The following is a 17,309-nucleotide window of genomic DNA, read 5'->3' on the forward strand; positions in this document are numbered from 1 at the left end:
AACGCTTGGTGACTTGGGATATCATGGTAAAAGGCGAAATGATTGTCCTTGGTTACTTTCTTCTGTTCATGAATCGAAAGATCACTTCGCAGAACAACAAACATGTTCTGACTTTGCAATATCCTCTGTCTGGAGCCCAAGAAAGTTGAAGACGTTTTTCTTGGGTGCGTGTCTCCCTTGCGAAAAAGAGGAGCTTTTGAGGATTTAGCAGAGAGAAGCGCGAAAGTGGGTATCTGCTTTTCTTTGCAATGCTCGGCGCAACTTTGATGGAGGCCAATCGAGTAGATTATCTGCAATTGGGAGAGTCAATTGGGGGACCTAATTATGAAAAGTGTTGAAAGCCAAAAAGGTGGGTTGCGGCGCACGCCGAGAGAAGGTCCGGTGCCGCGCCGAGGATCGATCCGAATCGACTCGGCTTAAGATTAGTGCTGCGCCGAGGATGGATCCGAATTGACTCGACTTTCCCTTTTCCGGCCTTGGTGATGTTCTAAAAGCACGAGTGCCTCTTCATTTTGTGACATGACACATGCTTGGGGAATGAAACTATGTCATTTTCAGGGCACCGGCTTTCTTGTATTTAGTATAATTAGTGATCTAGGAATGAAATCATTTCCTAATCAGCTCGAAACAAGTTGCTGCATTGAAGTAGAGCATTCTCTTTTTTCTCACTTCGAATCGAATTCAAAGTCGGCCTCAGGCTGACGGATGCTTCTGATCAATCGAACGGGAAGAGGAGCCTAAAATCAAAACCATAAAAATGGTTCGTCGATTCCGATCTCTAGAACCTTGTCTCGGCAATCCATGAGAATCCACATGGAATTGGAAGGAGCGTGAATTCCATTTTCGGAATAAACACGTTGCTTGCTAGGCCGAAAGGGATCCAACGCAAATGATTGCTTAGTTTACTTTTCTAGTCTCTCTTGTCCATTCTTGTCAAATCTTGTTATCAACCACATGGTTGATTAGGGGAGAAGAATCCCGTTGAATGGTACAGCACAACCGTATCCGGTACCGCAGCAAACATGACCTACCATACTAATCAACCACGCACAGAACATAACAAAAAGCAAGTGTAACTAACATGGAAAGTTAGATTTGGACCGACCCGACAACCTCAAGATGCCCCCCCATGTTACCAAAGTCCGAATTTGCATTTTTGGACCACTCCCACGTATGGACAGCGACACATTAATGCTCTTTGGTCCCTACTGATTTCCATACATTCAAGCACATTTTGAATCGGGTCGGTCGACCTGGTCCAACCGATTCGAATCTCAGATCCACCAAAATTGGATGTTTCTTTCTTTGATCTCTTTGCCCAATCCGATTGCAATGGACCCGAAGAGGTACGTTGTCCATTGCCCTCGACTCTAGGTATGTTAAGATCGACCTCGCAATGTCCGGAATTGTGCTTGTGCAGATCGGTTAGTACGCCGATGTCACAAAGGAGTCTCGCAGAACCTAGCTTTGAAGGGCGGCGGTGCATGAAATAATTCTGTGGATACGACTTGAACACGACGGAAATCTATTTAGGAGAAATTTCGACCCAACTCGACCCGACATGATCATTCAAGACTAATCGGAACCAACATATTTTTTACCAACTTTTAGTGAAAAAAAAATGTAGCTTCATATCTATATCGGAAATAATTTAGGCACGACACGAGACGACACATGTGACATGAATTAATCGAACAGCAAGCTCGACTCGCCTCTACTTAAGAAGATCGAGATGAGATTTACGCACTCATTTTGACTTCACGTGGCCTCTCACCCCCAAAACGGCGGCGCTCCTCCGCCGCTCGGCCGCCGTCCCCCGCCGCGCGTCCTCCTCCTCCGGCACCCTACTCAGTTCTCCGTCCTCGACCGTCCCCTCCCCGACGGCTTCCGCTTCCTCAAGCCCTGGGAGTCCCCCTCGATGACTTCCTCTCGTCCGCCGACGCCCGCTCCGCCGAGGCGATCCTCGCCTCCGGCATGACTCCGGTCACCGCCGACATGCTCCGGCGGCTCCCGGAGGTCCGCCTCGTCGTCACCGACAGCGCGGGCCTCAACCACATCGACGTCGCCGAGTGCCGGAGGCGTGGGGATCTCGATCGCCAGCGCGGGGGGACGCGTGCTCGGAGGACGTGGCGGATTTGGCGGTCGGGCTGCTGATCGACGTGCTGAGGAAGGTCTCGGCGAGCGACCGGTGCGTGAGGCGTGGGTTGTGGAGCAGCGAGGGAGAATTCGCACTCGGTTCGAAGGTACCAGAGCTCGCTTCATCTCTTTCTCTGTCTCTGACGATTCTTGTCATTAATGGTTGTTTGGATGAGTGTTTAGCAATCATGAATGGAGAATTAAGTGAAAGTGAGCTTCAATCGAATGTGCAAGAGTCGGCATTTTAGAGTAATCGACAATTCGACTACCGTGTTTCGCCATTGATGATCATGTGCTCTGTTACAAGAGATTGATGGTTGTCTTTTTAGCTGTGAACACAATCATTTGATGGCGGTGCGTTTCGCCTTGTATGGATCAACTTCTGGAGAAAAAATCGGCGAATAGGACGAGCTTAGTTCTTACTTGTTTCTTGAGGCACAAGTGTTTGAATTCCAATATCAATTGGTCTGATTAGGCGGAGGGTGTTTATACTTAGCGAACGAGCCCCGAAGTCGAGACCTTTAACTCTTTGGGCTGGCCAAATCGTGATTGTTTGATGAGAAAAAGCCATGATCGGTACAGAGGGTCTACCTTCTAGTTATACTGGACCTCAGATGTCTCGTAGGGGGGTAACACTAGTAGTTTAAGGTATAAAGACTATGTCTGGGTGCATGATAAGCGTTTTCCTCATGACGGGCAGAAAACCTCTCTATTGATAGATGATCTATTGAAAGATTGGATATGGTTGTTTTCCTTCGTTCAACTCTAACGTATGCAACTTCCTAAAGTTTCTAAATTTTGATTCATCTAGTGTTCATGTGTCCAACTATAACAGTAAATGTGATAGGTAAGATCTTCTAGTTAAGATGGATGATTCGGCCCCAAGATTTATCTTTGATGGGGAGTTCGGTCTGATATGTTGTCCGAGCATATCCTGGCTTGGCCTAATAAATTCAATGGTGCAATAACTGGTTTTGTTATAAAATGTTGCAATATGGGGTCACTACATAGAGTATTTTATAGCAAGGCAATTGAAATTATGAACGTTTTGTCTTCTGTTGAAAATGTCCATGCTGATGGATTTGACTGTGAAGCGCACTCGGACAATCCATTTTGAGTCAGTAACAGATGCGGCATAACATGAGGTCCTCTGGACTGGTTGGCTTAACAAATGCTTGTGTGATTTTCTGATACTGGTGTGGTGATGCATGATCGTATGTTGTCATTTTTTTTTTTAACAATTTAGGGATAACTCATATTTCATTTTGTACGACTTGATCTTATTCTCTCAGTTATGCATGAAGTGTAAATTATCTCTTCTCTGCTTGTGATGGTAATTTCGCTTGCAGCTGGAAGGCAAGAGAGTTGGAATTGTTGGATTGGGAAGGATTGGCCTAGAAGTTGCTAAAAGGCTCGAGGCTTTTGGATGCTCCATTTCATATAACTCAAGGAAGAAGAAGCCGCACGTTTGGTACCCCTTCTATTCTGATGTCCGTGAGCTCGCCACTAATTGCGATATGCCCTTGTAATCTGTTGTGGCTTGATTGAGCAAACCCACCACATGATCAATAGGGAAGTACTATTAGCTTTGGGGAAGGAAGGTGTGATTGTTAACATCGGTCGAGGACCAATTATCGATGAAAAGGAAATGGTGCAACTTCTAGTCCAGGGAGAGCTTGGAGGTGCCGGCTTAGATGTGTTTGAGAATGAGCCCAGTGTTCCTGAAGAGCTCCTTGCTCTTGATAATGTCGTATTGTCCCCGCATACAGCTGTTTTTACCCCGGAATCCTTTTCGGATTTGTGCAATCTCATCATCGGAAACTTGGAAGCTTTCTTTTCAAATAAGCCCTTGCTTTCCCCGGTGTTAGATGAGTGAACCGGCTGCTCAAGTCCTGAGGGAAGGCCCGGTGAGTCTTTTTATCAGAACCCCAGAATTTGATCCATGGTTTAGTTTCCACTAGACTGACTGTAGAGCGTAACATGGTCGCTGGGTTTTCGCAATTGTTATCATTCGTATATTCATGATGCAATAAAGATTGGAAGGGGAAAAAACAAAGATGGCTCATCAGGCATCTCACTGGAGATTGGTTTTTTCTAATCCTTACCGGGCTCTGATCGATTGCAAAACCACCTTATTATATCTCGCCGAACCAATCTGGAGTTCTTGTTTTTCAAGACGCCATGCATCAGCTCGTACAAACATCACCCGATACGCTTCCTTGCGTGTTCGGATGGTTGCTGCTCCGGGCAGTTGCTCCAGCCCTACAAGCTGCATATCATCATTCTCGGCTGCAGATGATTGATTTGGAGACAGAGCAGGGGCCCAACTTTAGCTTTTGCTGCTCGCATATTGTTGAATTTCAGGAGGAGTCAACGGTAAGTTTGGTGAATTGGGAAACTTGTGGTGATCAAAAATGATTTGTGCTTGTTAGGGGTGTAAATGGTTCGGTTCAATTCGGTTTTTCAAGAAAACCGAACCGAACCGAACCATTAAGGGTGCCCCCTTGAACCGAACTGAATTTGAACCGAACCGAATTGGAACCGAACCGAAAAATCGATTTGGTTCGGATCAGTTTTCGGTTTCAAGTTCATTCAGAGAGAGAGAGAGAGAGGAGAGAGAAGGGGAGAGAGAGGGCAAAATAGCCCTAAACCGAAGTGTTTATTTTAGTTCGGTTCGATCCAAACCGATCCAAACCGAACCGAAATAAACCGAATCGAAAAGAAAAATTGGTTTATTTTGATGATCCGAACCGAAATCGAAACCGAAATCAAACCGAAATGCACGAAATTTTCGGTTCGATTTGATTCGATTTGATTCGTATCTCGGTTCGGTTCTGACAACCCTAGTGCTTGTTACTTTCTATTCATCAATCATCATGTCACTCCACAGAAACAAATATATTCTGACTTTGCAATTTCCTCCGGGCCCAGAGAATCGAGAGACATTTCTTTGGTGCGTCTCTCTCTGCAAAAAGGGGGAAGAGCTTTTTGAGGATTTTGGAGAGGATCGCACAAAAGTGGGCGAAGTGGGTATCTGCTTTTCTTGTAGTTGCAATGCTCGGTGCAGCTTTGATGGAGGCTAATCGAGTAGATTTTTTTTTTTTGTTGTTTTGCAATTTGAAGAGTCGATCGGAAGACCTAATTATGAAAAAAAATGACGAAAGCCAAAGGATGTTTGCGGCTCTAGAGTCTCGCGCACATTGAAAGAAGGTCCGCGCAGCGCCGAGGGTTAGTCCGAATTGACCCGACTTTCCCTCTCTAACCTCGATAGTTGTCGTAGCATGAAGGTCTAATTTTGTACCATCACACATGTTTGTGGTGGCGTAGCGTCTTGGGGGTAAGGGTAAGGGTAAGGGTGCGTTTGTTTTGAGAAAATAATTATGATAAAGGAAACGTTTTTTTTGGAAAATATTTTTAGGAGTTTTTTTTTTGCCCTTTTTAAATTAAGGAACTCATATTTCTAACTTTTAACCGTGCGTATTTTCTTTTATTATAAATGATTTTTCGTTAATTAATCATTTTCAACAAATCAAATACGTAAAAGTCTAGAAGATTTATTTGGATGTGGTAATGCCCTAATTTTATTTTCCTTTTCTAAAATAGATGGATAAAAAAACGGACATATAAACTTATCATTTTTAAACATCCAACTTAGCACATAATAATTTACGTCATTAAATAACGTCTAATTTATCGTTTGAGCAAAATGAAGGACTATATTGAATAATTTAAAAAAATCACGAAGGACATTGTATATTGAGTTAAAATTTATGGATTGTTTTTGTCATTTTCCCAATTAATTTTATAATGTTACTGTGTTATTCAAATGCCAAATTGTGCTCATTCAAATCGAGTAGTATGACGATGTTTGGAAACAATGTCGCCAACCTGACACGGCACGATTATTATAGGGTCGATACATAAATTTTAACTTTGCGTTTACATTGGAAACAATTTACGCACGGCACGAGATGACACGAAAACCCGACTCGTATTTACTTAGAAATCGAGATGAATTTATACAATTTTCATCAATTTTTTTACAAAGAAAAAAAGGAAAACCACCAAAATCCCAACTTGCATGTGCACATTACTCAACTTTTTTTTGACACAAAAACTTGTCAGACATTTTGCAATGTATTTAGTCCATGGGCATTTTCGTCTTCTTTCTTTTCTTTTTTTTTTTTTTTCTTCCTATGCAGGGCCCTCGCCGAGCGAGGGCGGCTCGCTCGACGCCGGCGAGGGCGGTCCTCGTTCGACGCGCAGGGCCCTCACGGAAGAAAAAAAAAAAAAAAAAAAGAAAAGCAGTAAAAGACGAAAATGCCCATGGACTAAATACATGTAAATGTGCACAAAAAGAAAGTTGATGTTTGCACAAAAAAGTTCAAGAATGCTGTCATGCATTTAAAATTTGATTTTTTGATTTTTTCCCAAGAAAAAATGAACTTCATGATCATGTAAAAAAAAAAATTTGGTCAAAATGTAAAATTATTTAACAAAGGCATAAAATGACATGAATGATGAACGCGACAGTTCTGTCAGTCGCTCGTTTCGACTTCACATGGCCTCACGCCACCACCACGACGGCGCTCCTCCGCCCCCGGACTTCCGTCCCCCGCCGCGCGTCCTCCTCCTCCGGCAACCCCTCGAGTTCTCCCTCGTCGACCGTCCCCTCCCCGACGGCTTCCGCTTCCTCAAGCCCTGGGAATCGCCGCTCCCCCTCGACGACTTCCTCTCCTCCTCCGCCGACGCCCGCTCCGCCGAGGCGATCATCTCCTGCGGCGTGTCTCCGGTCACCGCCGACGTGCTCCGGCGGCTCCCGAGCCTCCGCCTCGTCGTCACCACCAGCGCCGGCCTCAACCACATTGACGTCGCCGAGTGCCGGAGGCGCGGGATCGCGATCGCCAACGCGGGGGGCGCGTACTCTGAGGTGGTGGCCGATTTGGCGGTCGGGCTGCTGATCGACGTGCTGAGGAAGGTCTCGGCGGGCGACCGGTTCGTGAGGCGTGGATTGTGGAGCAGCGAGGGAGAATTCGCACTCGGTTCGAAGGTACTAGAGCTCGCTTCATCTCTTTATCTGTATCTGACGATTCTTGTCATTCATGGTTGTTTGGATGAGTGTTTAGTGATCAAGAGAGGAGAATTAAGCGAAAGTGAGCTCCAATCGAATGTGCAAGAGTCGGCATTTTAGAGTAATCGACAATTTGACAACCGAGTTTCGCCGTTGATGATCATGTGCTCTGTTACATTATGTCATAGCTTCGGACTCTAGACTGTGGAGAGATTGATGATCATCTTTGTAGCCGAACACAATCATTTGACAGCGGTGCGATTCGCTTTGTATGGATCAGACTTCTGGAGAAAGAACAGGTGAATGGGACAGCATCGTCTTCGCTTGTTTCTCGAGTTAGGAGTAGATTACTGCACTGTTAATTGGTCCGATCAGGTGGAGGATGTTTATACCGAGCGAACGAGCCCCTAAGTCGAGACCTTTAACTCTTTGGGCTGGCCAATCACGGCTGTTTGGTGCGAAAATGCCATGATCAGTACGAAGGGTCTACCTTCTAGTTGTTATGGACCTCAGATGTCTTGTAGGGGTTAACACTAGTAATTTAAGGTATAAAGACTGTGTCTAGATGCATAATAAGCTTTTTCGTCATGACGGGCAGAAAATCTTTCTATGAATAGATGATCTTTTGAAAGATCGGATTTCGTTGTTTTCCTTCGTTCAACTTTTAACGCGTGCGAATTTCTCAGATTTTTAGACTTTGATTTATCTAGTGTTCATGTGTCCGACTATAACAGTAAATATGATAGGTAAGATCTTCTCGTTAAGATAGATGATTCGACCCCAGGATTTAGCTTTGATGGGGAGTTCGGTCTGATGAGTCGTTCGACAGAGTTTATATGGACTTGAGCATCCCCTGGCTTGGCTTAATAAATTCAATGGGCGCAATTACTGATTTTGTTGTAATGTGAGTGACTCCATGTTTTACAGCCATGGCATAGAGCGTTTTACAGCAGGGGGGTTGAAATTATGAACGTTTATCTTCTCTTGAAAATGTCTATGCTGATGAGTTTGACTATGAAGCACACTTGGACATTCCTTTTAGGGTCAGTAACAGAAGCGGCATAACACAAGGCCCTCTGGACTGGTTGACTTGACTCATGCTTTGTGTGATTTTCTGCTGCTAGTGAGTTGTTGTAGATGTAGAATGGTATGTTGTCATTTATGACCGTGATTCAGGGAGAATTTATTCCATTTTATACGACTTGATCTTATTGTCTCAGTTATACATGAAGTGTAAATGATATCTTCTCTGCTTGTGGTGGTAATTTCACTTGCAGCTCGGAGGCAAGAGAGTTGGAATTGTTGGATTGGGAAAGATTGGCCTAGAAGTTGCTAAAAGGCTTGAGGCCTTTGGATGTGCCATTTCATATAACTCAAGGAAGAGAAAGCCATACGTTTCGTACCCCTTCTATTCCGATGTCCGTGAGCTCGCCACTAACTGCGACATTCTCGTAATCTGTTGCGGCCTGAACGAGCAAACCCGCCACATGATCGATAGGGAAGTGCTATTGGCTTTGGGGAAGGTAGGTGTCGTCGTAAACATTGGGCGTGGATCGATTATCGATGAACAGGAAATGGTGCGACTTCTAGTCCAGGGAGAGCTTGGAGGCGCCGGGTTAGATGTGTTTGAGAATGAGCCCAACGTTCCTGAAGAGCTCCGTGCTCTCGATAATGTCGTATTATCCCCGCATAGAGCTGTTTTTACCCTGGAATCGTTTTCGAAATTGTGCGATCTCGTCGTCGGGAACTTGGAAGCTTTCTTTTCGGAGAAGCCCTTGCTTTCCCCCGTGTTAGATGAGTGAGCCCGACTGCTCCGCCGGTGTATATCGGCTCTGTTACCGCTACTAAACTAGATCCGGTTGGCTTTACCTGAAGCTGTCTTTCTACAACCGTGTTTGCCAAACATTCAAGCACATTTGAATTCGGGTCCAACTGATTTAAATCCCCAATCCTCCAAAAAAGTTAATGTTTTCCTTTTGTCTGTTTGCCCAATCTGATTGCAGTGGACTCAAGAAGTACTTGCAAAACTGATTTCATAAAGTTCAAGTATTTGGTGATTTGATGTTTTTTTTTTTTCTTATTGAGAGTTGAAGGCGACGCATGTTATGAAATGTCAAATTGTGCTCGTTCAAGATCGATTGGTGTGAAGGTGACAATGTTTGAAGTAACATGAGAATGTTATTTGAGCACGACGGAAAATCTACTGAAGAGAAATTCTAAGATGAGAGGGTCCTGATAAGGAGTGGCTCTCGGCAAGCTTCTAAGTTGGCAAATGAGTTATGAATGAATTGAATTGTGCACTAAATAGGGGAGTAGTGCCTGGATTATATATGCGAAATTGGAAATAACTCACTCGTCTTTCGACGTAACGATAACGTTTAACATTGAAATTCCTATGTTAAGCTTGATCAAGTGAGAGCATTAGCGGGATGGGTGATATCCTAGGAAAGTGCCTATTGTACGTCAATGGACAAAACTGTAAGACTCGGTATGGGACAGGCCAAATCGCATAATATTTAGAGTGAGTTAATCTAGGGTTGTCACAGTATGATATCAATGCTTATGCTATGACTTTTTTTCATTTAGATTTTATGCGATGTTGTGAGGTCGTGTGATTTTTTACGCCTTATTTTATGTTCAGTTCTAAGATAAGTGACCTATTGGGATAGTGCCTATCCATACGTCATAGGCAATACCGTGAGGCTCGACATGAAATGAGTCAAAACAAACAATATCTCGAATGAGTAATCTAAGCGTTACAAATAGTTCTTGCCAACTTTTAGGGAAAAAAAAGGAGGGAGCTTTGTATTTACATTGAAAAATAATTTATGCACGACATGAGATGACATAAACAATCGGGACGAATATGACCCAAATTTATTGAATAAGTTAACTCAACTTTACTTGAATTCATGTCAATTATTGCTTGGGCGAGGACCTCGCCGAGCCAAGTTGGCCTCGCCCAGGCGCGATCGTGCTGGCTTTGCCGGCGATCGATAATGTCAAGTCCTTATTTGAAATTGCATGGTCACTTCAAACTTTTAGTTGAGATCGACATGTCACTTTAGGTACTTATTTGACATAAAATTCACTTTAAATTTTTATTTGGAAAAAATGATGCATTTCAAACTCTTTTTTGAAAATTTTCCTAAATTCAGGGCAGTGGGCCAGGCGCCAATTTCCTCTTGAGTCTCCATCACCTTTCCCAAGCAGTGGCAACAAAATATCTCTCCACATTTGACCGGACTCTCCACTCAATCACCACTTTTGACTTCCCATATGGCCTCTCACCCCCAAAACGACGGCGCCCCTCCGCCCCTCCGCCGCCGTCCCCCGCCGCGCGTCCTCCTCCTCCGGCACCCCCACCACTTCTCCCTCCTCGGCCGCCCCCTCCCCGACGGCTTCCGCTTCCTCAAGCCCTGGGAATCGCCGCTCCCCTTCGACGACTTCCTCGCCTCCCCCGACGCCCGCGCCGCCGAGGCGATCTACACCTCCGGCAGGGACCCGGTCACCGCCGACATGCTCCGGCGGCTCCCGGAGGCCCGCCTCATCGTCACCACCAGCGCGGGCCTCAACCACATCGACCTGGCCGAGTGCCGGCGGCGGGGGGTCGCGATCGCCTGCTCGGGAGACGCGTACACGGACGACGTGGCGGATTTGGCGGTCGGGCTGCTGGTCGACGTGCTGAGGAAGGTCTCGGCGGGCGACCGGTACGTGAGGCGTGGATTGTGGAGCTGTCAGGGAGAATTTGCACTCGGTTCGAAGGTATTAGTGTTCGCTCAATCTCGTTACCTGTCTGTGACGCTTTTCGTCAATAATAGTTTTCTGGATGAGGAGGATGAAGTGAAAGTGAGCTTTAATTGAATGTGCAAGATTCAGCATTTTAGTAATCGACAATTTGAGAACTGAGTTTCGCCATTGATGATTATGAGCTCTGTTACATTATGTTAAAGCTTCGGGCTCTAGACTGTAGGGAGATTGATGAGTTTTTTTCTAGGTAAACACAATCATTTGACAAATGGCGTGATGTGTTTTGTATTGATCGACTTCTGGAGAAAGAATAGTTGAATAGGACAGCATAGTTTTTACTTGTTTCTTGAGGTAAATGTAGATTACGGCACCATTAATTGGTCCGATCAGGTGGAGGATGATGTTTATACCGAGAGAACTAGCCCCCTAAGTCGAGACCTTCAGCTCTTTGGGCTGGCCAATCGTGATTGCTTGACGAGAAAATGCAATGATCGGCACGAGGAGTTTATCTTCTAGTTATTATGGACCTCAGACTTCTCATGGGGGGTTAACACTAGTAATTTAAGGTATAAAGGTTGTGTCTAGACTCTAGATGCATAAAAAGCTACTTTGTCATGACGGGCGAAAAAACATCTCTATTAATAGACCATCTTTTGAAAGATTGGATTTAGTTATTACCCTTTGTTCAACTGTAACGCATTCAACTTCCTAAAATTTGTAAATTTTGATTTATTTAGTGTTCATTTTTCTGATTATAACCGTAAATATGATAGGTAAGATCTTTGAGTTAAGATAGATGATTCGACCCTGGGATTTAGCTTTGATGGGGAGTTTGGTCTGATATGTTGTTCGACAGAGTTATATGGTCTTGAGCATCCCCTGGCTTGGCTTGGTAAACTCAATGGTGCGATTACTGATTTTATTGTCAAAATTGTAATATGGGTCGCTCCATGTTTTCCAGCCATGACATAAAGTATTTTTTATCAAGGCAATTGAAATTATGAATTTTTTTATCTTCCCTTGAAAATGTCTATGCTGATGGATTTGACTGCGAAGCACACTTGGACAATCCATTTAGGGTGAGTAACAGATGCGGCATAACATAAGGCCCTCTGAACTGGTTGACTCAACTCATGCTTGTGTGGTTTTCTGTTACTAGTGAGGTATAGATGTAGAATAGTATGTCGTCATTTATTTCCATGATTCAGGGAGAATTTATTCCATTTTATACGACTTGATCTTATTGTCTCAGTTATATATGGAGTGTAAATTATATCTTCTCTGCTTGTGGTGGTAATTTCACTTGCAGCTGGGAGACAAGAGAGTCGGAATTGTTGGATTGGGAAGGATTGGCCAAGAAGTTGCTAAAAGGCTTGAAGCCTTTGGATGTGCCATTTCATATTACTCAAGGAAGAAAAAGCCATACGTTTCGTACCCTTTCTATTCCAATGTCCGTGAGCTCGCCACTAATTGCGATGCCCTCGTAATCTGCTGTGGCCTGACTGAGCAAACCCACCACATGATCAATAGGGAAGTACTATTAGCTTTGGGGAAGGAAGGTGTGATTGTCAACATTGGGCGTGGACCAATTATTGATGAAAAGGAAATGGTGCAACTTCTAGTCCAGGGAGAGCTTGGAGGCGCTGGCTTAGATGTGTTTGAGAATGAGCCCAGTGTTCCTGAAGAGCTCCGTGCTCTCGATAATGTCGTATTATCGCCTCATAGAGCTGTTTATACCCCGGAAACCTTATCAGATTTATGCGATCTCGTCGTCGGGAACTTGGAAGCTTTCTTTTCGAATCAGCCCTTACTTTCCCCTGTGTTAGATGAGTGAACCGACAGCTCAGCTGGTCTATTTTGGCTCTGTTACCACTACTGAACTAGATTCAGTTGGCTTCACCTGAAGCAGTCTTTCTACATACTTTGGTCTCAATGCGTGTGCCTTGATGGCACCCGTTGTGCATCACTACTAGCCGTGTTTGGCGCGGCTAACCCACCATATGTGGCCAATTGACTATTGATTGTATTCTTTCCCCGTGATGGTTTCGTCCTGTTGTATTTGTTGATCCCTTCCACAATCGGTGAAAGCCAACTGATCGTGCGATAGTCTGTCGGGTACCATGAAGAAGCCGGGGAAGGAAAGAGATGATGAGTGATGATACTGGGTAGGCCTTGTTTTCAACCGTCGCATCTGTCATTGGGTGCAAGACGCTAGAATGGGGGACATGTTGATCACTGAAGACTTCTCCATGAAAATGAAGATACATCATCAGATCCTGTGTTGTGTATTGTACCTCTAGCCCTGATCTTGATGTTCTGGAACTTCTTTATTATCATCACGTTTTCTTTTGAGGATTAGGAGAGTCGCACAAAAGTGGTGCCGGCTTTTCTTGTGGTTGCAATGCTCGGTCCAACTTTGATGGAGTCTCGTTTAGGGCCGTCAAATGGATAGGTCGGGTCGAAAATAGTTCGATCCAAATTGACCCATCGAACTTATTTTGATTCATTTATATGCAATACATAATTAGTGATCTCATACCCCAACCTGCACCCGATTCGATCCGATCAATATTACTAAAATACTTCCATATTCTATCCAATCTACAAAACTCCATATCCACCTGGTTGACTCATTTTAGGCTCTTCACGTGGAAATGGTATTTGGATAAAATCGTTATTTCGACTAGAAGGTTTTAAGGGATTGGTTACATTGCATAGAATTTTTAATATTTGTATTGATTCACAATGAATAATAAGAGAAAGTCAGTACTTGATAGTGAATTTACAAAATCCCAATGTCGAATGCAGCTAAGGAAACATATGCTTCAATAATTATCGGACGAAACTTACGCAACCCTCGGCCCAGATTTGAGCGAGGGTCACCGGCCCTCGCCTGGGGCCGTCGAGGATCGCCGGGCTTCGGGAAGGCCCAGGCGACCTCCGCCGGTCCTTCCCGGTGGCTGTGGCGGCGGCCACCGGGCTTGGTCACCACCGGTTCTGTTTTTTTGCAGCTTTTTCTATTTTTATTTTTATTTTTGTTGACATGGCGCCACGTGTCTCAAGAAAAATAATTAAAAATGACACATCAGCGCCACGTCAGCGTTTTCCGTTAGTAAATCTAACGGTGTTAACTTTAGGATTCAAATGAATCATTTTGACAAGTTTTAGGACTCAAATGAACTTTTTGCAAGTTTTAGGACTCAAATGTATTTTTATGATAAGTTTTAGGACTTATGGTGCACTTGTCCCAAAATTTTATAAGGGTGAAATCGGATTCTTCTCGACACGAATATATGGAGGCGGACCACCACATGTACTATGTTATGGCACCAAATTCCTCTTGAAGTATCTGTTCCCTTTCCCAAGCAACGGCAACAAAATTCCCCCGTCTCTCTCTCTCTCTCTCTCTACATTCGACAATCGCTCATTTTGACTTCCCCATGGCCTTCCACCCACAAGACGACGGCGCTCCACCGCCCCTCCGCCGCCGTCCCCCGCCGCCCTGCGTCCTCCTCCTCCGCCACCCCCCGCACTTCGCCCTCCTCGACCGCCCCCTCCCCGACGGCTTCCGCTTCCTCAAGCCCTGGGAGTCCCCGCTCCCCCTCGACGGCTTCCTCTCCTCCCCCGACGCCCGCCCCGCCGAGGCCATCCTCACCTCCGGCGGGGCCCCGGTCACCGCCGACATGCTCCGGCGGCTCCCGGGGGTCCGCCTCGTCGTCACCACCAGCGCGGGCCTCAACCACATCGACCTGGCCGAGTGCCGGCGGCGGGGGATCGCGATCGCCAGCGCCGGGGACGTGTACTCGGACGAGGTGGCGGATCTGGCGGTCGGGATGCTGATCGACGTGCTGAGGAAGGTCTCGGCCGGCGACCGGTACGTGAGGCGGGGATTGTGGAGTAGTGAGGGAGATTTCGCACTCGGTTCGAAGGTATCACTGCTCGCTCAATCTCTTTACTTGCCTGTGACGATTTTTGTCATCAATTGTTTTTTGGATGAGTGTATGGTCATCAAGAGAGGAGAATTAAGCGAATGTGAACTTTAATGGAACGTGCAGGAAGTCAGCATTTGAGTAACCCGCAATGTGACAACTGAGTTTCGCCATTGATGATTATGTGCTCCGTTACATTATGTTAAAGCTTTACCCTCTAGACTGTAGAGAGATTGATGATTTCTTTCTAGCTAAACACCATCATTTGATGATGCTGCGATGTGCTGTGTCTCGATCAATTTCTGGAGAAGGAATAGCTGAATAGGACAAGCATAGTTTTTTACTTGTTTCTTTGAGCTAGAAGTGTTTTGCAGATTATTCTACTATTAATTGGCTGATCAGGTGGAGGATGTTTATACCGAGCCGACAAGCCGGCCCCTAAGCCGAGACCTTTGGGCCGGCCAAGCATGATTGTTTGACGAGAAAAAGCTATGATCGTTTTAGGGGCTAACAGTAGTAATTTAAGGTAGTATATAGGATGTGTGCCCAAAAAGATCTCTTTATTGATGGATGATCTTTGGAAAGATTGGTTTTCATTATTTTCCTTCGTTCGACTCTAATGCATTCAGCTCCCTAAAGTTTTAAAATTTCGATTTACCGACAGTAAATATAATACGTAAAATCTTCATTTAAGATATGATGTGGCCACAAGATTTATGTTTAATGGGGAGTTTGGTCTGATATGTTGTTCAACAGAGTTATATGGTCTTGAGCATCCCCTGGGTTGGCTTAGCAAATTCGATGTGCAATTACTAATGTTGTTATCAAATGTTGTAACACGGGTCACTCGTTTTACAGCCGTGGCATATGGTATTCTATAGCAAGGCAATTGAAATAATGAATGTTTTGTCTTCTCTTGAAAATGTCAATGCTGATGGATTTGACTGTGAAGCACACTTGGACAATCCATTTAGGGTCAGTAACAGATGCGGCATAACATGAGTTCCTCTGAACTGGTTTGCCTAACTCATGCTTTTCTGATTTTCTGTTACTGGTGAGGTGTAGATAGAATAGTATGTCGTCATTCATTTCCATAATTCAGGGAGAGAATTCCTTCTGTTTTATGCGACTAGATCTTATTGTCTCAGTTATACATGAAGAGTAAATTATATCTTCTCTGGCTATGGTGGCACTTGCAGCTAGGAGGCAAGAGAGTGGGAGTTGTTGGATTGGGAAGGATAGGCCTACAAGTTGCTAAAAGGGTTGAGGCCTTTGGATGCACCGTTTCATATAACTCAAGGAAGAAGAAGCCATATGTTTCGTACCCCTTCTATTCTGATGTCCGTGAGCTCGCCACTAATTGCGATGCCCTTATAATCTGTTGTGGCCTGAATGAGCAAACCCACCACATGATCGATAGGGAAGTACTATTAGCTTTGGGGAAGGAAGGTGTGATTGTTAACATTGGGCGTGGATCAATTATCGACGAAAAGGAAATGGTGCAACTTCTAGTCCAGGGAGAGCTTGGAGGCGCCGGGTTAGATGTGTTTGAGAATGAGCCCAATGTTCCTGAAGAGCTCCTTGCTCTTGATAATGTCGTATTATCCCCGCATACAGCTGTTTTTACCACGGAATCCTTATCGGATTTATGTGACCTCGTCGTCGGGAACTTGGAAGCTTTCTTTTCAGATAAGCCCTTGCTTTCCCCTGTGTTAGACGAGTGAGCCAACTGCTCTGCAGGTATACATTAGATTCAGCTGGCTTTACCGGAAGCGGTCTTTCTACATACTTTGGTCTCAAAATGTGTGCCTCGATGGCATCTGTTTTGCATCACTACAAGCGTGTATTGTGTGGGTAACCAATCATCTGTAGCCACAAGATGATAATAATACGATGATCTCGAAAAGGAGCCGACTTGATTATTGATTGTATTCTTCCCTGTGATGGTTCTGTCCTATTGTCCCTTGCCAGAATTGGCAAAAGCCAGCTGATCGTACGACAGTCTGTCAGTTCTATGAAGAAGCTGAGGAAGGAAAGAGAATGAATTATGATACTGGGTAGGCCTTGTTAACTGTCGCATTTGTTGTTGGGTGCAAGACTCTTGAATGGACATGTCGATTACTGAACACTTTCTCCATGAAAATGAAGATAGAGCATTACATCCTGTGTTTAGTATTGTCTAGGGTTGGGCCAGGAGGGTCTATCTCTTAATGCCTTCTTTTTTCTTCCTATTCTTCTTTGCGCAGTTTCATAATGTTCCTCACCAACGATTCGAGGTTAGAGCATAGTTGACATTGAATCTAAAGGATCTACTGCTGGATAGATACCTTTAGCAGCTAATCCTCTTGATTGTACGGTCGTAGCATCTAAATGTGCTAATGTCGTGGCAGGAACTTCTTCATAGCTAATCCTCTAGCTCTGAT

General features: G+C 44.8%; 3 protein-coding genes and 1 pseudogene across 4 annotated transcripts; all 4 read left to right on the plus strand.

Moving 5' to 3' along the window:
• Nucleotides 1-1,689: 1,689 nt before the first annotated feature.
• LOC115691795 (glyoxylate/hydroxypyruvate reductase HPR3-like) lies at nt 1,690-4,020 on the plus strand (annotated as a pseudogene).
• Nucleotides 4,021-6,572: 2,552 nt separating this feature from the next.
• Nucleotides 6,573-9,253, plus strand: LOC115691792 (glyoxylate/hydroxypyruvate reductase HPR3-like). Its single transcript, XM_030618528.2, has 2 exons — nt 6,573-7,186; nt 8,485-9,253. The coding sequence occupies exons 1-2, from the start codon at nt 6,650-6,652 to the stop codon at nt 9,007-9,009; spliced, it is 1,062 nt and encodes a 353-aa protein (XP_030474388.2). The 5' UTR covers nt 6,573-6,649; the 3' UTR covers nt 9,010-9,253.
• A 1,147-nt stretch (nt 9,254-10,400) lies between these two features.
• LOC115691793 (glyoxylate/hydroxypyruvate reductase HPR3-like) lies at nt 10,401-16,830 on the plus strand. Of its 2 annotated transcripts, XR_008817996.1 has the most exons (3): nt 10,401-10,972; nt 12,267-12,959; nt 16,794-16,830. XR_008817996.1 is itself a non-coding variant. In XM_056318093.1 (2 exons), exons 1-2 carry the CDS (start codon nt 10,487-10,489, stop codon nt 12,789-12,791), a joined length of 1,011 nt encoding a protein of 336 aa, XP_056174068.1. In that variant the 5' UTR covers nt 10,401-10,486; the 3' UTR covers nt 12,792-13,315. The 2 variants fall into 2 exon arrangements, 1 of the variants encoding a protein (XP_056174068.1); XM_056318093.1 differs by lacking the exon at nt 16,794-16,830 and having other exon boundaries at nt 12,267-13,315.
• Nucleotides 14,335-16,830, plus strand: LOC115691794 (glyoxylate/hydroxypyruvate reductase HPR3-like). The gene is made up of 2 exons (XM_030618531.2): nt 14,335-14,886; nt 16,086-16,830. The coding sequence occupies exons 1-2, from the start codon at nt 14,398-14,400 to the stop codon at nt 16,608-16,610; spliced, it is 1,014 nt and encodes a 337-aa protein (XP_030474391.2). The 5' UTR covers nt 14,335-14,397; the 3' UTR covers nt 16,611-16,830.
• Nucleotides 16,831-17,309: the final 479 nt, after the last annotated feature.

The sequence above is a fragment of the Syzygium oleosum genome, unplaced genomic scaffold, assembly GCF_021117445.2.
Source record: "Syzygium oleosum isolate NSW1041296 unplaced genomic scaffold, Sole_v2.1 Sole_v2.14, whole genome shotgun sequence".
Taxonomy (NCBI): Eukaryota; Viridiplantae; Streptophyta; class Magnoliopsida; order Myrtales; family Myrtaceae; genus Syzygium; species Syzygium oleosum.